Below are 21,666 nucleotides of genomic sequence, written 5' to 3' on the forward strand. Positions count from 1 at the left end.
AGATAGTCTGAGGAACCCTGGAGGTTTCTGGGACCCTTTTGGGGGTCTGCAAGGTCAAAATTGTTTTCATAATGATATTAAGACTTTGTCTTTTTCACATGCATCCTTTCTTAAGTGCAGAATGGGATTTTCCAGAGACTTCATAGAATTGATATCACAGTAGCATGATCACAGAAACAGGCATGAAAATCTAGCTGCTTCCCTTAAACCAGACATTAAAGAGATTTGTAAAAATGTAAAACAATGCCACTCTTCTCATTTAAAATTTTTAGTTTTACAAAATACAATCATTTTTCATTAAATATCTATATTAATCTAAAATAGGTTAATTATTATTTTTAAACAAACTAACATTTTTTAGATTTCTCAGCAAATACCAATAGATACAGCCCAATAAACAAAAGCATTTTGGTGTTCTCAATTTTTTTTTTTTAATTAGAGCAGTTGTAAGTTTACAGCAAAACAACGCAGAAAGTACAGAGTTTCTCAGATGCCCCCACACACACAAAGACATGCACAGTTCTCCCTATTATTTTTACAGTTGATGAAATAATATATTATGAACCTTGCTCCATAATTTATGTTAGGTGCTGTACAGTTTGGTAGAGGGTTGTTTTGTTTTTTTTTTTCTAGTAACATATATACAACCTAAAATTAATCATTTTACCACTTTCAAGTATCCAATTTAGTGGTGTTAATTATATTCACGATTTTGTTCTCCCATCACCACCATCCGTGACCAAAATTCTGCACCAATTAAGCATTAACTCTCTAACCCCCACTCCCACCTGTGCTCCTGGTAATTTGTAGTCTTATTTCTTTCTATAGATTTGCATATTCTAATTATTTCATATAACTGAAATTGTGTAATATTGTTTTTCTATGCATGGTTTATTTCACTCAAGGGTTGTCAGTTTTTAAGAGGGCATAATGGGGTCCTGAGACCCCAAGCTTGAGAACAGCTGAGGTCAACCTTAAGTAGTCTTAAAACAAGTGGGCAGCCATCTGAGAAAAATTAAGTTAGATCCACAACTCATGTGTACATGTAAATAAAGTCAAAATGGAGCACATATTTATGAAAAATAAAAAGATGAAACTGTGAAAGAATTTTTTAAATGATCTTAGAGAGGGAAAGCCTTTCTAACTGACCAAAAAATCTAAAATAAAATGAAAGATTCAGAAATTTCTACAGATAAACCTAAGAACTGTGCCCGACAGAAAACGCAGTAATCAAATGACAAACTGAAAAAAATATTTGTAACTCATCATAAAGAGTTGCTCTGCCTAATACATAAAGCAGTCCTAGAAACTGGTTTTAACAACCACCACCCCAAAATAAGTAAATAACAATAACCCAATAGAAAAATGAGTAAAGAAAATGGATAGATGATCCATAGAAAAGAAAATACATGCAGCTCTTTAACATGTGAAGGCTACGCAACTTGACTTATGGAAAGGGAATTCAATTTAAAACACTAAGACACCACTTCTCACCTTTTAGACTGGAAAAAATCCAAAAGTTTGGGGATTCCAGTGTCCCCCTAGGGTTGCTGGGAGGATAGTGAATTAGTGTCACCAAATGGAGGGCAGGTCAGCTTTATCTGTCGAAATTAGAACCACACAGACCCTTTGGCCCAGCACTTTTCAGTGTCCTGGCTACAGCAAATGGTGTTAATGCGCAGCTTTTGTTGCAGCATTTTTATAATTTAAAAAGTGAAAATGTGTATTCATGTGGTTGCTAGTTAAATTATGGAGCATCCGTATTGTTGGAAACATTTTCTTTTTTAAAGGAAATTCTGGGGTGTAGATATGGCTCAAGCAGTTGGGTACCTGCTTCCCACATGGGTGGTCCCTGGTACAGAGTCCACTGCCTCAGGGGAGCCAATGTGGCTCAGTGGTTGAGTGCCGGCCTCCCATACACATGGTCCAGGGTTCAATCCCCAGCCTGGTACCTAAAAAAAAGGAAAAGAAAAGAAATTCTGTATATATTCACATGAAAATACACTGTAAAATGAGACGGTACCGGAAAAATGTGTATAGTGTTCTATAATTGTTGGGTGAAATAAGAGAGTTGTGTGTATATATACACTGTGTATATGTGTAGTGGCTTCTATAGACTTAAAAGTTCTCTGGAAGGATAAATAAGAAATTCAGAGTGAAAATAAATCAAAGTAAGAGTGGTTTCATCTTGGAGAGAGCAGGACCCAAGCAGATGGGGGATTGGGTAGGAAGAAGACTCTGTACCTTTTTATACTTTTGAGTCATTTGAATGTATTATCTATTCAAATTTTTTTAATTAATAAAACTATCAATTAGCAGTAAGCAGAACCCAGAAAATAAAAATCAAAGGACTCCCTTCATAAGGAGTAGAAGTGATTACAGACAATTTTTACACTGAGCCTGGCAAATAAGTCAAGTCAATGATGGGACCAGAAATGCCAAATTAGCAAATTAAAATATTGTATAATCTCAGCTAATCTGACTCTGGTACCTTAGTAATGATCCAAACAGCCACCATAAAAGCCCAATATTTAAATGTAGTGCTGTGTGCTTTGTTATATGGTTATAGCAGGAGCACTTTTGAAAAGCATGGTGAGGAGTATTTTAGAGGAGACTTTCTGCGTCGTTGAGTCTTTGTAGTTACAGAACACGGTGACAGTCCTGAGGGACTGGCCTGCCTGCTGCCCTCGCCTCTCCTCCGTGGTCCCCTTGGCCTCCTGCATCTTCCGCTGCTCTTTCTTTTTGGACTTGACTTCTCTTTTCTTTTTTCTTCATCTTCTCCCTCACTGGCATTTTCCCATTTATCCCCTTTTTCCTTACCTTAAGGGTTATAAAAAAATGCATTGTTAATAATAATGACACTTTTTTGGTTGTTGTTACTCTCTTGTTTCTCTTTTATTCTATTGGAACGAACACCCTGCATTTTGACATCTTTTAGAATAAAGCTTATAAAAGGGCGGAAACCATGTCAGTTTTTAGTAAACCTCACGTAGTGTTAGCAAAGGCCCATGTTCAAAGGAGCATTTATTATGATTATTGAAAAATAGAGTAGTTCATATTTGTGATGAACTGGATTCTTTGGGGAAGAAGAGCAGTGATTAGCCTCCTTTCTTAAAGTCCATAAATGGCATGCATATACCAGCCACAAATGCAGCGTGAAGCATTCTGTAGTATTGGCCACAAAAGACTGTCAGGGGCTTTCTGGAGTACAGAACTACTCCGTGTGAATACAGGAAGATGACTGTGACTGACAAAGACCTTGAATTTACACCCTGTCCCGTTTTTAGAAGAAATGCATTATCATGTAACTAATGGAAAGGTTTATGGGAATTCTATTTTATGCATGATTTTTCTGTAAACCTACAACTTCTCTAAAAAATAGTAACTGTTTTACAAAGGTAACGAATGGTCTTTTGCCTTGCCCACACTTCACCCTAGGGCACGAAGACGTCCGGCAAGCAGGACGAGGCCTGGGTCATGAACCGGCTGATGAAGCAACTCACAGACATGGGCTTCCCGGTGACTCTTCTTACTGCACTCTGCTGCCAACCCTGTTTCCCAAAACACATAACCCAATTTTTCTTTTATCCATGTTTGTTACATATAAATATGGAAAGAAGACTATTTTTTCTATTCATTTATAATTGGAAGTTAGTTTTCATTCGTTTTTGCAGTAGATTGACCAAGATCACAAGATAAAACTTGGTATGACATATGAAAACTCTGTCCAGAAAAAGTATCCTTACCTACCCCATTTACCTCCTGGGTTTCAGATAAGGTATAGGGAGAGTTCAGATCCCAGGATATTTACCTGAGAATGTGTCACAATCAGTTCAGTTCCTAAGATTGGATAACAGGAATTCTGATAGCGAGGGATACCTATTTTTGCCATTTATTGCCTACACAAGTCTTCTTTCCATCGTTATTCTAAGGAGTATCTACCTTGGATTACTGTGGATATCCACAGAAGGGTGAGTCCAGAATGGCCTCTGGAGGAAGAGCACGCCCCCTGGCCCGGGGCGAGGCCCGCGTCCTTACCTGGGGAGGTTGGGCTCGGGCTCTGGTGATTTACCTTGGTAGCCCTGGCTGCTTTTGAAGTACCTTAGTGTCTTCCAGTCTTAGGGAGAATTATCAAAATGAACCTACTTTTTTCTTTTGTTATGGTTTGTTTTTATACTTCTTGGTGAAAAGTAGTTGGCTGTAGAGCTTTGGGGTCGTGAAGTAGCTAATGAAGCCCTACCTCTCTGACTCTTAAAATGTCTTGAACGCAACTGCTGGCCCCAAAGAAAGGCAGATGGAGCTGGGACTTGTGGTGGCTCCTGCCCTCGCTGTATGCGTGTGCAGGTGGCGGTGGCTCTGCTGTCCAGGCTTCGATCTCACCCATCCTGAGTATCGCTGCCCAGTGTCGGCCTGGCGGTGATTATAAGAGGACACACAGAGTTTTCTTAGAACTAGACATTTTATTTGTAACTTGTTGAATAGTTTCTTTACTCAAAATCAATTCATGCATTTTCTTACTGCCAGTATTTTTTAAAGCAATTTTAATGAGATATATTCACAAACCATACTATCCATCCAAAGTATACAATCAATGGCTTTTAGTATAATTGCAGTGTTGTACATTCATCACCACAAAAAATAGTAGAACAATTTCATTACTCCTAAAACCATCGTGAAAGCTCATGTAAAATATGAATATGGGTAATATTGCACATATAATAAATTGGGAGACAGGTTTTGATTCCCTGAGTTGGGAGTGGCCATGGCAGGGAATAGCCCTTCCCCTGCTCAACTTTCTAATTTTCTTTTGAGATGTCTTCCATTTGAATAACACTCAATATTGCATAAATGACTGTTTTTGCTACCGCATATATGACTGTTTTGCTACCAGAATTTTTTTTAGTTTAAAAGACATCCATTGCTGAACTCAACAGCAAAGTGTTTTTAGTTCCAAATCCCAATAACTCTCCTTTCTCCAAGCTGATGGTGATTAAACTCTTAACAAGAGGTTCCTAATGGGTGTCCATTCCCTGCACAGAGAGAGCCAGCGGAAGAGGCCTTGCAGAGCAGCAACCTGAACCTGGACCAGGCCATGAGTGAGTAGTGAGGCCCTGGGAGCCAGGCTCTCAAGGCCTGTCGTGAGAGTCACAGCCCAGTGCTCGGCACAGGCTGAGGGGAGAGGGCCGGGCGCTGTGGAGGCAAGGCAGCAGAGCTTCCACTCACCCTGCAGCGGGGTTCTTGGGGACAAATAGCCAGTGGCCCATTTGAAGCACGTTTGCTTTTTTGTTTTTTCTCAGTACTTCAGCAAATTGATGTGTCCTCCCATCTGATGTGAAGGGAGATGATACCAACCTTGTCCACGGCCTTCAGACCCTGGCCAGGGCTCTTAGCCTTCCCAAACACATGCCTTGTGCCTGCTGGGGTCAAGGCAGCAGGGCCGTGCTGAGTGCTTACGCTTGTGGACAGAGAGCTTTTGTTGTTAAGGAACAAAGAACCCAGTTCCTGAACTGTTTTTAAAGTAATAATAACTACTTTTATATGTTTTTGTATGTAAAATTTAAACAGGCCCAAATGCATGGTACGTGCTACCAGGATGGAGAGGAAAAAAATCACTGTGACCTAGAGTTATTGGAAGATTAACTTCTCAGAGTTGTGCAATGGTGCTGTATTCATATGAGCTGAACTCATACCAGCCATGAGACTGAGAGACCTGTGCGGACAGGCGCTCTCTGTTCTGTACAGCATTGTCACCCCAGCAGCTAGAAGAGGCCCTGCAAACAACAGGGACTCAGTAAATGCAAGTGATGGCTGTGAGGCGGGACAGGGAAGGCTCTCTGAAAAAGTCACCTTGACCACCTATATGATGACGTGGGAGGTGCATTCCAGCAGGAGCAAGGAAGGACAGAGCCCCGGGCACACGGGCCAGAAGGACCAGAGTGGGGTCAGCGTCACTGGAGGGGGAGCAAGCGGGAGGGGAAACTGGAGGCGGGCCGCTGTGCTGAGCAGTCCAAACCCAGTGCTCCTTCAGCACACTCGCCTCCCAGTTGTTGGAGCTGGCACCTGCCTTGCACTCAGGACTCAGAACCTCACTCGTCACCATGTGTTTTAAGAGTGGCTTCTTTTGTCATGCTCCAGGTGCTCTGCTGGAAAAGAAGGTGGACATGGACAAGCGTGGCCTGGGGGTGACCGACTACAATGGAATGATCACCAAACCCCTTGGCTGCCGCCCACCAATCTCCAAAGAGTCTTCCGTGGACCGCCCCACCTTTCTTGACAAGGTATGAATTTAGGTGGTTTGTTTGATCTTTTCAAACGGGAGTTCTTTTTCATTGTAACTGTATCCTTAATGCAAGCCTGATAAAAACTTGCTGGACTTTTACCCGTGTTTCTAATATATAGAGATGTTTATTAACTCAAAGGGAGTAATGTTGCGTTTCATGTGATGTTAGTAGGAATGGAATGTACTGAAATCAAAAACCAATCTTCATTTTTATTCTGTGAACTTGGCTGGTTTTCAGCTTAATTTGTCCAAAAGACAAAGGTCATCAAATTTCTATTTGACTCTCACTTAAAATACGCAGCTTTCTGATTGGAAATGATGTGTTATATATTTGATTTCAGGAAAGAGGGTTAGAAGCAGGGTCAGCTTTGGTGCTTAGGCTTGTTTGGCCCCTGCTGGGGCCAGCCCTGCAGGGGTCTCTCAGGAAGCCCCCTTGGATGTTCAACAAGTTCACCTCCAGTTCGGTCCTTTTAGCATCAGTGTCTTCTCTTCAGGTTGGGGTGAATATAGAGGGAGAAATTTTCCATCAGAATGTTGACCATGACAGCAAGAAAGGACACATTAAAATTAATGGAAAAGCTCACAGGAGAAGGAGACTTCATCTCACCCGACAGACCTGTGCCTGCCCTCAAGTGAAAGGGCCCCCGTGCAGGCTCACTACAGAGAGCTTTAGCTGTGGAGGGGAGCAGAGCTGGGCTCAGAGCCCTGGGCTGCCCTTTGCTAGGGTGGGGAGGGTGCCCAGACAAAATGCAGAACACCCAGTTAAACTGGAGTTTCAGGTAAACAGTAATTTGAGGGGCATAATTTTAGTAAAAAAAATTGTTGTTCATCTGAAATTCCAGTTATCTGTATTTTATCTACTAAATCTGTCAACCCTAAGTAGGAACCCTGGCCTATTTCCCTGCCTTTAAAGGGTAGAATAATATTACAGACCTCACATGCTCTTTGTGGGACAAGATAAGGCGGATTTGCAAAGGGTCTTGCACCTAGTGTGACCTCAATAAATGTTATTTTTTTAAAAACCTAATAGAATTCTGTCAGTCTTTATAGTTTGCCGTATAAAGAACATGTGAAGTTGCTGGGTTTGTAGGTCAAAAAACAGTTGAATCTCAGCAGAATTCAACCATATACATGCATAAAGCCTTGGAAAATAACTTCGCAAAAAGGACCTGTTAATTTGAAAATAGTTAAGTCTTATCCAAATACAACTGTTGGCAGTGTTTCTGTCCCTTTCTCCTTACTCCTTCCCCTAGCAGGGTCAATAGTGTATGATAATATTACAAGTTAACATATGTGTTTGTAAAATATTTTTAAAAATGAAAACAACATCTTAATCCTATTTCTCTTTTTCTTTTTCCTCCTCTTCCTTTCACCCATGTTCTCCATCCCCTTATTATCCATACTTTTTTGATCTTTTAATTCTTTATCCATCCATATCCCTTTATATTTCCTTGGGAAACTGTTTTGTGCTTCGTCTGCGATGGACATTGCACACAGCTCACCCTTTCTTTCTCCAATCAGGATGGCGGCCTAGTGGAAGAGCCCACTACTTCACCATTTTTGCCTTCACCAAGCCTGAAGCTCCCCCTTTCAAACAGTGCACTCCCTAATCAGACCCTGGGTGGGATTGCCTCAGGGCTGGGCATGCAGAACTTGAATTCTTCTAGACAGGTGAGGCTGTTGGGAGAGATCCAAATGTGGTTTTTGTTCTAGCTGCCTTGAAAAAATGTGTTTGAAAAACAAAACGTTCTTTTTAGTTAATACCTGTATTTAAAATTATAAAAAAACATCTAGAAGTAGTTAAAAAACTATCAAGATTTTCTTTCAGATGATTGACTGGAGTCAGGAGTGGAATAACAAAACAGTTCTTGAAATTACTCATGTCATAGGAAATACCTCAAAGCTACATTTAGTTTTACCCTTCACTGGAAAGTGCTCGCATTCTCTACGCTCTTGGTACTAGCATAATGCTGGTTTAAGTGATAACGTACTGCAGGGTAGCGTTCAGTCGCCACCCTCCTTCCTAGATGTCAGCAGCACCAGTCCTCTTTCCCATGGCGATCAAGACTAAATATGTCCATCTGTAAGAAAATGCCCCATTCTCCTTTATCCCCCAATCCAGAGGTGACATCTCTTGGAAGGTTCTTGGCTTTTAGAGTCACTGGCGTTTTTCCCTTGCCTTTACCCCACTTCTGGGAAAGATGAAAATCACTGAAGAAGTTACCAAAGGGAGAGCCTGAAAGTTTTGATTGCTTCCTGCTCTGTCACACTTCTGTCTGGTAGATTTTCTAATGTGAAACAATATACAAACAAATAATGCTTTTCCCATTTGTAGAGTGTCCCTTTGGACTGTTTTTCGTACAAATGAGGTTTACACAGACACCTTTGAGCCTTCTCTTTAAGGAGATGCTGTGGTGTCCAGGGTCACTGAACAATCCCCAGGGGCCCCCCCGTCCTGAATTAGGACTGACATGTCCCCCTTCCACGCTCTCCAGTGCCCCAGTTGCTTGGCCTTTGGTGACCTCTCATTGCTAATCTGGCAGGAGTTATGTGGAAATCTGCATCTGGTGTTCTGCCCTCTCAGCGACCCAGCAAGTGGCCAGAGGGGAGCTGTTAGCCAAGAGCAGTGTGCGAGAGGGTCATTGCCTTCATGCAGCCTTTCCAGAGAGAAGGCGCCAGCTAGCTGATTTCACCTGTTTGTTAGATAACTCACTGCAGCAGGCCTGAATATACAACTAAAATGTATGGAAAAAAAGAACTAACTTGTAAAAGTAATTTGTCAGATTATTAAATGCCAGGGTTTGTTGAGGTATTTTTTTTCCTCTTTGACAGTTTGCTGTTCCCACACTCTTAGCATACATGTTCTTTTAGAAATGTACGTTGTCCCGAGAGTTATGTATGTTGCTGTTGTTTTGAAACACTGTGCTATTAAAGACTCTCTGAATATGATAGCCTTGGTTGGGGACACTTGAAACTGGCATGCCACATGGCTCCATGGGCTGATCTTCCCTCGGGAACCAATATGGATAAAACAGCCCTCGCTCAAAGTGCAGCCTGTGCAAGTCAACCCTGGTAGGAAGGAGAAACCACGTTGCATTTTTATTTAGGAGAAAAATTCATTTCACTCCACCTCCCAACGCTGTGCCTGCCTCCATCTCCCCCCAGATCCCGAGTGGCACTCTGGGTGTATTTGGCAGCAGCGGAGCAGCACAAGCCAGGACCGCGCAGCAGCCGCCGCCGCCGCCCGTGCAGCCTCTCGGCTCCTCCCAGCCCGGTCTCCGTGCTCAAGTGCCTCAGTTTCTATCCCCTCAGGTCAGCACATTCCCTGGCCTCCCATTCCCAGGGCTGGTGTCTCATGCCCGGGGCAACCGCTCGTTTAAAGCGAGAGCCGAATTAGCCTGCATCAAAGAGGAGGCTTTCCGGTTCTCCCTCTGTGGAGTGCCTGAGACCCCTGAACCAGGGTTAGCACCTGCCTGGTCAGGGCACCGCTGGAAGGCGCGAGGCCTGGCACCCAACACACCACATCAGTGGGGTCTCGCCCTGATCTTTCTTGAAGAAGTTATTCAGGCAGACCCAGTGACTTGTCCTGGGTTAGTGGAAGAGGAGAGTGGCAACCTGAAGCACTCCTTAGGGGGTAAAGGAATCAACCAGGGAATGACAAATACTTTAAGGAGAAACTCAATAGGATCCTGTGTAATAGTAGCATATGTATTATAGATTTTTCCATCAAGTTTACTCTGTAGTATGAGATCATTTCTGCCCATAGAGAGTCTTTGGGGAAAAAAAAGGGATAGAATTAAGAAAAAGGACATCACTGTTTTGCAGTGCTCTAAGGTTTGAGATCATTTTTTTCATGTTTATATTGTTTACTTTTAGAACATGTCATAATTTTAGACTTTGGACTGAATTTTTAATTACAATGTTAAGCCTTTACCACTAGTAAGACCATTCAGTGATCACTCCTTTATTATTCATAAAATTTAACTTAAATTGCAGTTTAGGTTGTTGAAGTATGTCAAGACATCAGTACTGGAGTATGAAAGGGAGTATGGCTATTGGTAATTGGCACTCCAGTCGTTTGAACCCAGGTTTGTGCACTGAGTCGAAGTGGCCATAATCTCATAAAATAATTATCAGATGTAATAGTTAGAACACAAGGTAAGCTGCTGTAACGAGGACACCTGACAGTACAGTAGCCTAAACAAGCTAGACTTTTATTTCTCTTATATAACAGTGCAGAGAGAAGTTGTCCATGCTTTGTGTGGCGGCTCTGCCATAGCCATCTCCCAGCTGACAGAAAGGAAGGCGAGAGAGAGCCCGGGCCAGCGCCTTTAAGCAGATTACCTGGAAATTTGCACAGAGGCTTCAGCTCAAGTTTAGTGGCAAGGCAACAGCCAAGCTACCAGGGGCCAGGAATGCAGCCTGAGCTGTGGGGGGGAGTAACTAGTCAGCCATCCTCTCTCCACCTGAGCAGTCGTGCCTTGCCCCAATTTCCTAATCTACACCCCATCACACTGTTTTCTCTGCACCTCCATTTATTACTTAGTTTTTTTTTAATTGACTTCCCTCTTAAATTTAAATCATTTTATTTTTGGAGAAAACTTTTTATGTTACCATAAATAGAAAAATCAGTTTTTTTCTAATATACATTAGGTGTAAGGTAACAATGTTTTTAACCCTTTTCTACCTAAACTCTTGCATAATACTGCAAATGTGCTTATCACACTTTGAGAAGCACTGCAGGAACCAGTGCCAGGCCAGGCTGGATTTGCCTTTGTGTACCAAAGGGAGGCAGAGGCAGCAGGGCCTGCTGAGAGGGGAGACGGCTTACACAGCACGTACAACTGTGAGGGGGCCGCACTGGGGAGCCTTGACGGGCTGAGGGTGTGGGGCCCATCTGCCCGGTCAGAGCACCCTGCTGGTGGTCTGCCAGCCAGGGCTCAAGCCACTGAGCCTCACAGCTTCCCTCGATCCCACCTGCACCCTCTCCACACCTAACTTTCACCAGCAGGGAGCCCTGGATTATTTTCCTTTGGACAGAACAGGAAATCAGCGCCTGAAATGAATGACCCAGAACCTGAGAGAGTGAATTTATAATTAAAATGTTTAGAGAAATGCTTTTACTTTCTTACTTTCTTCCTTCCTTTCTTGCTTTTTCTTCTTCACAGAAGCATGTTAACTACTGATATTAAAATGTCCATAAAATTTTTAATAGCCTTTGAAATTTACTCATGAGGCAAATGTAATTGTCATTTAACTAATACATTTTGAATCTCGAAATCTACATGGACAAGTAAATATTTTAATAGAAATACAGTTGCTTAATGGTATATTTTATGTTGAATAGGTTCAAGCACAGCTTTTGCAGTTTGCAGCAAAAAACATTGGTCTCAACCCTGCACTATTAACCTCGCCAATTAATCCTCAGCATATGACGATGTTGAACCAGCTCTATCAGCTGCAGCTGGTGAGTGGATGGATCTATTCAAGTTATATTACAGAGCAAAGTGCTCTCCTTACATTTTGGTTTTATGTGCTGGCAACATACTGATAAAAGCAGCCAATAATAAAATGCTTTTTTTCGTGTTGGGGTGTGTACTTGAGACATTTACAAAGATCTCAAGCTATTAAAGGATTCAGAAGTTGTTGACTTAAAGGTGTTTTTATTAAGCTTTGTCAGTTTGGCCCCTTCACATTCAGGAAGCCTCACAGGTACTATACTTTGGCATGTTTCTTAGCTTGAGCTCCCAACAGCCTTTCTCAACTAAAGTTTCTCCTCACACGAAAGTTACTTGCCTGGCTGTTTTCTCAGTCCCCTTCTAGGAGCATAGGAGCTACCTCAGAGTTCTAGGACATGACTCTCTCATTGTACCCGCTAAAGAAAGGCTGGCACAACTTAATCATTCTTAAAAGTTTTATAATTCAACATATCTTACATATTTTTAAACATCTAACATGGTTTGTCGTTGTTGTTGTTTAGGAGGTACTGGGGACTGAAACCAGGACCTTGTTCGTGGGAAGCAGGTGCTCAACTACTGAGCTACATCTGCTCCCCAATGAGTTTTTCATTTGTTTGCTTTTTTGTTTTTAGGAGGTACCAGAGATCAAATTCGGAACCTCTTATGTGGGAAGCAGGTACTCAACTGCTTGTACTACATCTGCTCCCATGGTTATTTTTTTATTAGAGAAGTTGTGGGTGTTTGAATAATCAATCTTATTGCCCTTACCATGAAATGCCATGTCATCGTATCCCTAGATGCATGCTGAATTCATCATGCAAAGGACCAAGGGTGTTCTTTCATTCTTTAATTTGTTGATTTATTTAGAAGTGTTATCCAGCAACTTATTCCTAGGAAATGACCAGGAATCATGAGGAAAGCAAACCTGAAGGCCTCTGATAGACAAAACTGTTAATGGCTGCTCAGCAGGTGCTCGGCCCCCCTTCCTCTTTTTCAGACACACACCTAACAAGTTCCAGTATCTGGGCCTCCCAAAGTGCAGGGAAGAATGGCGAGGGCTGAAGGGAGGAAAGTACCCCAGAAGCAGGCACGGTAGGGTGCAGCTTTGATGAAGTACACAGGGCTCTGGACAGGGGTGCCTGGTGCTCAGGGTCCATTCCCGTGTCCGTGAAAAAGGAGAGTGGCCCCTTCCAGCCTGCGGTGGGTGTAGTGGCAGCGCTGCAGGTGGGTGGCTCCTGCACAAAGTGTTGCACGTGAACCCAGCCACCATGGGCCCACTAACCACAGAGAAGGAGACACCAGTATCCCTAAATAGCATACCAGTTTGGACCTGCTCCTACAGAGGACAGTAGCTTTGTGCCCCCCGAGGACACTGAAGACGTTGCCGTGGCACAAGGGCCGGTCTTCATGCCGATGTTCGAGAGTCTTTATTTATGCTATTATTTATCCGTCCATAATTTCCATGCAAATGAAGCATTTCTAATAGTAATCTCCACCTTTAGATTTTATTTTAATAAACACTTTTGTCAGAAATGACCAAAAACTCCATGTTAAAAGAAATATTTTAAAATATTCAACTAACCCTTTGAAACAATAAAATCATCAGACCCTTCTGAATCAGTATACCAAAGAGTATCACAGTAATTTTCACCACGTTTGTGGGTGTGCGTTGAGTTCCCCCAGTGTCAACTGGATGGCGCCATTGTCTCCTGCCACAGGAGAGCTGTGGAGTCTTTAATATTCTTTGACTGCTCAGTACAGCCTCTTACCAGTGTTCTACCAAATTGTCTGCACCATTCTAGACAGCTTCAGTCTATGCCAACAATAATTTTTTTTTAACTTTCCCTTATTTTTTTATTTTTTATTTTGTATAAATCAAGCAGATGAATTTTTATCTCTTCATTAACTGAAAAATATTTGCTGACAAACCTCATTACCAAAACTAGAAAGTGATATTAGCTTCTTCTAAAATCTGTGCACTGAAAAATGTGTTCGTAAGATATCCTTTTAAAAATGCTTTGGAGAGAAGCAGACTTGGCCCAATGGATAGGGCGTCTGCCTACCACATGGGAGGTCCGTGGTTCAAACCCCAGGCTTCCGTGCCACACAGGGTTGTCCCCCGCGTAAGGGAGCCCCACGCGCAAGGAGTGCACCCCGTGGGGGGAGCCCCCCAGCACAAAAGAAAATGCAGCCTGTTCAAGAATGGCACCACACACACGGAGAGCTGACACAGCAAGATGACACAACAAAAAGAAACACAGATTCCCGGTGCCGCTGATAAGGATACACATGGTCGCAGAAGAACACATAGCGAATGGACACAGAGAACAAACAGCAGAGGGAGGGAGAAGGGGAGAGAAATAAATAAAAAATAAATCTTTTTAAAAAAAGAAGACACTGGGAGAGCATAACAATTTGAAAGCCTGCAAAGAAAAGTAACAGGCCTTAGGGGAATGGAAGACACAAGGGATGGGATTAAAAATACATTAGGTTAACAGATGAGGCTTAATCATTTGGGCTCCCATCTGTCATATAGGAGGTCCAAGGTTCAATGCCCTGGGCGTCCTGGTGAGGACAAGCTGCCCCATGTGGTGTGCTGGCCTGCGTGGGCATCCGCCCAGTGCAGGAATGCCGCTCTGCTCAGGAATGTCAGCCAGCATGGAAAGCCGGTGCAACAAGAGACACAGGAGAGAAAAAAAGACAGCAGAACAGGGACCTGAGGTGGCGTATGAGAGTAATTGCCTCTCCTACTCTGGAAGGTCCCAGGATCAGTTCCTAGAGCCATCTAATGAGCATACAAGCAGACACAGAAGAACACACAGCGAATGGACACAGAACGCAGGCGCGGAGGGAGCAGGGGGAAGAGGGATAAATAAAACAAAATTTTAAAAAATACATTAGAAGGGGGAGCAGATGTGGCTCAGGTCATTGGGCATTCACCTCCCATTTGGGAGGTCCCGGGTTCAGTTCCCAGTACCTCCTGGAGAAGGTGAGCAAACAGTGAGCAGACAGATGAGAAAACCATCTGGTGGGGGTGGTATTTGAGGACAGAACATCTTATCTAGAAAACGGGAAGAGTGGAAGAAGTGGAACTGAGTTCTCAAGGAAGTCAATGACAATGCAAAACACACAAACATTTGCATTACTGGTGTCCCAGAAGGAGAAGAGAATGGAAAAGCGGCAGAAAGAATATTTGAGGAAATGACTGAGAACTTCCCAACCCTTACGAAGGACACAAATATCAACATCCAAGAAGGACAACAGAATAACTCTGAATAGGGAAGCAGACTTAGCTCAATGGGTAGAGCATCCGCCTCCCACATGGGAGGTCCCGGGTTCAAACCCAGGGCCTCCTGACCCATGTGGAACTGGCCCACACGCAGTGCTGATGCACGCAAGGAGTGCCGTGTCACACGGGTGTCCCCCGCGTAGGGGAGCCCGTGCTCAAGGAGTGCACCCCGTAAGGGGAGCCGCCCAGTGGGAAAGGAAGTTCAGCCTGCCCAGGAGTGGCACCGTGCACACGGAGAGCTGATGCAGCAAGATGATGCAACAAAAAAGAAGCACAGATTCACAGTGCCACTGACAAGAATAGAAGCGGACACAGAGGAACATGCAGCAAATGGACAGAGAACAGACAACTGGGGCAGGGGAGAGAAATAAATAAAAAATAAAATAAAAGAGGTTTGAAAAACATTCATTTTAAAAATAATAAATCTGAATAGACCTACCCTAAGACACCTACTATTCAGAATGACAAATGTCAGAGATAAAGAGACAGTCTGAAAGCAGCAAGAGAAAAGCAAAGCATCACATACAAGGGAAACTTGATATGATTAAGTACCAACCTTTCATCAGAAACCATGGAGGAGAGAAGAAAGTGGTAGGATGTACTTAAGGTACTAGAAGAGAAAAACTGCCACCCAAGAATTCTGTATCCAGCAAAGCTGTCCTTCAAAAATGAGAATGAGTTCAAAGTCTTCACAAACAAAATCTGATAGAATGTGTTACCAAAAGACCAGCTTTGCAAGAGATAATAAAGGGAGTACTGCACCCTGAAAGGAAAAATCAAGGGTGAGAGATTTGGAGAAGAGTTTATCAAAGCCCAATGAAGGAAAATATATAGCGTGAATTATTTCACTCTGTCTTTTTTATTATCATTTAAAGTTTTATACACAGGGACATTTTTTCTGGGGAAACAAGACAAAACTCCTGTATGTAAGATTCTTTCAGATGAAGCATATAAATCTAAATGGTAGCATTTTTATATAGCATTTAGACTGTGCTTTAGTAAGTTATGGTTTATACTTAAGATTAAAATTCTGAGCATATTTTTGATGTACAAATTTAATTTAATCCAAGTATATGGATGGATATATTTTAAAGACAACGTGAAAAGCAAGTTCTTAAATTGAAAATAACTTGGTCAGTATCATTAAAATGCTGACTCATTGGCTTTTGTTTTATGATAAAGGAAATAAGTGATTGCTTTCTCTCCTAGAAATATACTGTTACTATTCACTCTGTTTTCCTTGCTTCTGTAGAGTAAGTTTGTCACAAGACTGAAATGTTTTTAATATTCATTTTGATTCAAAGATGTGGATTTGTTATATGTGGAGTCATTGAAACTTCAGCAAAAAAATGCATGCAAATGTGAATACTCTGAAGTTTCTCTTAATTCTGAATTTTTGCTTAAGTTTTTGGCTTTAAAGAAGTTATAACAATGGTACTTGTTAGATGTGTGAAGTACTGATAAATGTCCCAGTGATGGTTTTATTTTTCAGATTATCACTGTAGGTAGTTTAGTCCTTACCACAAGTGAGTCATTTTTTTAATGAGCAGATTTTACAGAAATACTATAATAAAGTATACCGCTATATATTTTCTTTAAATAGGGGATGGTGCGGCAGAAGGAGGGGGATACATTTTGATGTAACTTTTCTGTAATCTAAAACTTCTTTAAAAATAAAGTTTGTTATATTAAAAAAAAAATGCTTTGGGCTTCCACAGTATACTTCACCCACAGCATGGTTAGGAAAATCAAGAATCTTGGTTGTTCCTCTTTCTTCACTTTTTAATTTCTGTCTGGATGTGGGACCAGTGGTCAGTGGCTCGCTTATAAAACCATGACTTTTTTCCTCCTGTTATCAGGCGTACCAACGTTTACAAATCCAGCAGCAGATGTTACAGGCCCAGCGTAATGTCTCCGGACCCATGAGGCAGCAGGAGCAGCAAGTGAGTGCCTTCCAGAAGGGTGTTCATCACTCATGGCAATTGTCACCTCAAAGTAAAGAGATGCCACTTGATGAGCTATTATGTCATTGATGACTTTCCTCAAGTTAACCTTCCCTTAAGTTTGAGTGGAGGTTAGCACAGCCAGTGCAGTGTGTCCCCTCTCTCTAGGCAGGGGACGTTACTTTCCACTTTGCTAACGTGCACGTATGTCTTTCTGGCCACCAGGTTGCACGCACAATCACTAATCTGCAGCAGCAGATCCAGCAGCACCAGCGCCAGCTGGCCCAGGCGCTACTCGTGAAGCAGCCGCCCCCGCCGCCCCTGTCTCTGCACCCCTCTGCAGGCAAATCGGCCCTGGACAGCTACCCCCCTCACCCCCAGGCTCCCAGCCTACCCGACCTGCAGACCAAAGAGCAGCAGTCTTCACCCAACACCTTTGCTCCTTACCCTCTCAGTAAGTGTCCCCGTGGTTTGCACAGTCACTCCAGGTGGAGGGGGCATGTCTGGAGTCCATATGGGACGACGAGGACTGCACTTCCGGGGTCAGAACGATTGGCCAGCACTGATACATTATGTCAGAAATGCAGCTACAAACAAAAGCAGAGAGGAGGTATCTCAGGAGTTCTTAATAAGGACAGAACACTGACTGGTTTCTGCAGAGCAAAAGTTTTGCTGCTAACCGTAAACACTTTCATAAAATCTTTTAAAGTAGTACCGTATGATGAAAGCCCCCAAAATTATCTCATGACCCTTATTAAGCCTGTAGATTTTGTTCTTTCCCTGGTTTATTGTGTACTCTTCTTTGGTAGCCACTGTCCTTCAGCCCAGGTTTCATGGAAGAGTTTGTAACAGTCCTGCCAATAAAGCTATTCAGGTTTATATAAAGCAGACATTTTTAGAAGCAGTGGTTGTTCATACAACTCCTGTGGTGTAGAATGTGATTCATGTATGTAATCACACCAGTGAGGAGGTACTGAGAACCTGACTTGTGGAGGACACCCCAGTTCAGTGGGAACGCGGAGCCACCCCTCGTTCCTGCAGGGAGGGCGCTACACGCTAGTGAATCTATTCCCGTGGAGTAATTTGCTGCAAGAGTCCAGAAGCTCCTGAAAGGGCTCCAGGTTCGTCTGTGGATTGGCTGTTAGTGTCTGCAGATCCAGGTCATTTCGAGAGTCAGTCATTTGATAGATGCATGTCTAAAGGGGCAGAGGCCGGTTGAGCGATAGAGAAGTTGCTACCAGCTGATAACATCCATTCCTATAACCTCACTAAATGTCTCTGAAAAGAGTGGTATATGCTAATCACATGGAGACTTGCTCCTTGAAAGTCTGTGGCGCCCGTGACGCTGGTGAACCCCAGCGTGGTGACCCTCGCCCTGGAGTCCTGCTCGTCGCTGCCCTTTCTGCGCACAAGGCGAGCGAGTCCAGGACTTACGAGTTGACTGAGGAATTAAGTCTGTAGTTTGAGTTTTAGGTGCACCACTGTCTAGCTCACACTCATACAACTTGCCTAACTGCTCTTTGCCTCAGTTTCCCCATCTGTAAAATGGGAGTCTGTATCTCCTAGGGTTCTTGTAAATGAATTAATACATAGAATGCTTAGAAAACTCCTGGCACAGAGCAAGCACTTTATAAATGTTAGCTATTTGTGTAACATTTTGGGGGTTTTTTTTTCAGCGATTTATTTTTATTTTGGGGGGGGGGGTTTGTTTTTTTTTTTTAAGAGATTAATTTATTTCTCCACATCCTCTCGTTGTTTGCATTTGCTGTGTCTGTTGTGTGCTGGTCTCTTTTTTTTTAAAGATAGTATACCATGTGCTCTATTTATTTATTTATTTTTAAGATATGTTTTATTTATTTCTCTCCCTTCGGGCCCCCCCCCCCGTAGTCTGCGCTCTGTGTCCATTCGCAGTGTGTTCTTCTGTGTCCGCTTGCATTCTTGTCATGCGGCACTGGGAGACCATATTGCTTTTTTTGTTGTTGCATCATCTTGCTGTATCAGCTCTCTGTGTGTGCAGCAACACTCCTGGGTGAGGCTACAGTTTTTTCACGTGGGGCATCAGCTTGCTGTCTTGCTTATCTTCTTTAGGAGGCACTGGGAACCAAACCCAGGACCTCCCGTGTGATAGGTGGGACCCCAATTGCTTTTGCTACATCCACTTCCCTAAGCACTCCTTTTTTAGAAATAGTTGTCTTAGAAACAGTTTTCAGGGAAACGGACTTTGGCCCAGTGGTTAGGGCGTCCGTCTACCATATGGGAGGTCCGCGGTTCAAACCCCGGGCCTCCTTGACCCATGTGGAGCTGGCCATGCGCAGCGCTGATGCGCGCAAGGAGTGCCGTGCCACGCAAGGGTGTCCCCCGCGTGGGGGAGCCCCACGCGCAAGGAGCGCGCCCGTGAGGAAAGCCGCCCAGTGTGAAAAGAAAGAACAGCCTGCCCAGGAATGGCGCCGCCCACACTTCCCGTGCCGCTGACGACAACAGAAGCGGACAAAGAAACAAGACGCAGCAAATAGACACCAAGAACAGACAACCAGGGGAGGGGGGGAAATTAAATAAATAAATCTTTAAAAAAAAAAAAAGAAACAGTTTTCAGGGGAGCGGATGTGGCTCAAGCGTTTGAGCGCCTGCTTCCCACATGGTGGGGGGGTCCCGAGTTCAGTTCCCGGCACCCTCTTTAAAAAAAAAAAAAAAAAACATTCAAACAAGCAAAACAAACTAAAATAACAACTCGGGAGCTGGTGTGGCTCAATTGTTGAGCACCAGCTTCCCACATATGAGGTCCAAAGTTCAGTCCCTGGACCCCAGTACCTCAAAAAAAAAGAAAAGAAATAATTTAAATAACATCTATTATCTGAAAATGCTTTACCTCAGTTTCCTAGTATCCATCTGTCCTCCTCCTATCCTTACCTGTATTTGGAGAATAGAGTATACTAATCTTTACTCTTAAAGATTTGTTTTCTTAGTACAAATGAAAGAATTAGTGAAGTGAATATAATTGGATGAAAAATAATTTTAATGTTAAAATATTCAAATTGAAGTTATAAAATATATTAAAAGTAAATATCTCATAAAGCAATAGAATAAGTCTCTAATAAAGTTGGCCTATGAAACTGCCTGTTGGATTGGTTCTCAGCATTTTCCTTCAGTAGCACCCCTGTCTAAAAGCCCGTTGAGATCCAGTTGCTGTAAAGAAGCCGACGGCACCGAGCTGGTGTCCAGTCAGCGGGGGCTCAGTAAGGGGACTCCTTCCACCTTGCCTTTGCACTTGTTCAACTTCTCCTTGTTTGTTCAGCCCCTCTCTCCTGGAGTTCATTGTCTAGATGGGAAGATCAGGCATGTGTAAACAAAAAAATTACTTAGATGCCCAGGGTGGCGTGCTCATTCCAGGCTGGGAGAAGGGAGCATTCAGTTCCACCTGGAGTGGGGAGAGAGAAACCAGAGAATAGGCGTTAGGCTTGAACCGCAGGTGGAATGGTAGGGTTCTGATAAAGAGGAAGCCTTTCCAATTTAAGAGGAAGGAAGCCTTGCACAGAAGCAGGCAAGGAAGGGCCACATCCCAGGTGTTGTGAACCAGTGTGTGAGGCCACCCAGCCGGCTAGAGGGAGACCAGCGGCCAGGGAGGCATTTGGAGCATTGGGCTGAGACCAGAGTGTAGAAATGTGGAATGCCTTGAAGACGAGGCTGCAGCCTGAACCCTGTTGTCGCCTCACTGGTGAGACCCAGATAACTGGAAGTGAAGGGAACCCATTGAGCAGAGTGGACAACGAGGTAGCTCCTTGGCAGAGGTCTTTTGTTAGGTCTGCAATGTGTGTGCATTTATTGCCAAAACATTTACAAATTGGAAAATAGTCAAGTGAAAATGACTCTGGCTTCTCTTAAATGTCTGCACTCCAGATGGCAATGGCTGGCTGGTACCAGTAGCACCTGCTAATGTAGACAGGACAAACATTCCAGTTTGCCACAGCTCCCACCATGTCCACTTCTCTCTTAATGGCATTACCCTCTTGGGCTTTAGTGGCCTTTGACTTTGCAGCCCCTGATTTTAAGTTAGCCAGTGTCCAATGCTTTGCTCAGTAGCAGAGGTCCACCTGTGCTTCTCTGCTGGGCTGTGTGGGAACTGCCACAGTGAGAGAGCAGCTGGAGAGGATTAGCGTCACTCTTCTTGGCTGGTTTGTCCAGCTCCTAACTGGCCTCCCCGTCAGGCACTCTTTACTTCTTCCTTCCTGCCACCATCCTCCTCTCTTTAGTACCGGGGCAGAGTGCACTACATCAGATTCTCCCAGGACCTGCTTTTCACTTAGGAAATAAACCTAGAAACATCCACTCACCATTCCAGCCGGGACCAGTGGCGGCACCCACACCCTCAAATACTTGAATTCCTTGAAAGTAATTTGATAATTTAAGAGCAGACTTAACATGAAGTAAACTCACCAAAGGTAGAATTAAACGATGCCTGCCAGCTTGTGTTCTGTAGGCGGTACTTTAAAATGCTAATATTTAGAACTCTGAATAAGGTGTTTATTTTTTTAATCTAGCGAATTTCCATAAGATTTCCTAAAATCAGAAAAGATTTACGTAATTGCATTTGTCCTGTTTTTCTGTGGTCTCTAATTGAGAAGCCTTGAAACAAGTAAAATGAAGAGAATTTGAATTATGTTTTATTTAATCAAAGGCTGTCAGTATTTTCATCTTAAT

At 43.2% G+C, this 21,666-nt stretch overlaps 1 protein-coding gene across 9 annotated transcripts in view; it reads left to right on the plus strand.

Annotated features, from left to right (window-relative positions):
• The window catches only part of TNRC6C (trinucleotide repeat containing adaptor 6C), a 180,948-nt gene that overhangs the window by 147,262 nt on the left and 12,020 nt on the right, over positions 1 to 21,666 (plus strand). For 6 of the 9 annotated variants that reach the window (XM_012525910.4, XM_058284802.2, XM_058284800.2 and 3 more), the window contains 8 exons: positions 3,439 to 3,519; positions 5,039 to 5,096; positions 6,136 to 6,278; positions 7,778 to 7,951; positions 9,446 to 9,592; positions 11,628 to 11,747; positions 16,888 to 16,971; positions 17,197 to 17,425. In XM_012525910.4, coding sequence (XP_012381364.2) covers positions 3,439 to 3,519; positions 5,039 to 5,096; positions 6,136 to 6,278; positions 7,778 to 7,951; positions 9,446 to 9,592; positions 11,628 to 11,747; positions 16,888 to 16,971; positions 17,197 to 17,425 — 1,036 coding nt within the window. The remainder of the gene's footprint in view (positions 1 to 3,438; positions 3,520 to 5,038; positions 5,097 to 6,135; positions 6,279 to 7,777; positions 7,952 to 9,445; positions 9,593 to 11,627; positions 11,748 to 16,887; positions 16,972 to 17,196; positions 17,426 to 21,666) is intronic. The other 3 variants (XM_004460423.5, XM_058284804.2, XM_058284803.2) reach the window with 1 other exon arrangement.

This window comes from Dasypus novemcinctus, chromosome 21, assembly GCF_030445035.2.
Source record: "Dasypus novemcinctus isolate mDasNov1 chromosome 21, mDasNov1.1.hap2, whole genome shotgun sequence".
NCBI classification, from domain to species: Eukaryota; Metazoa; Chordata; class Mammalia; order Cingulata; family Dasypodidae; genus Dasypus; species Dasypus novemcinctus.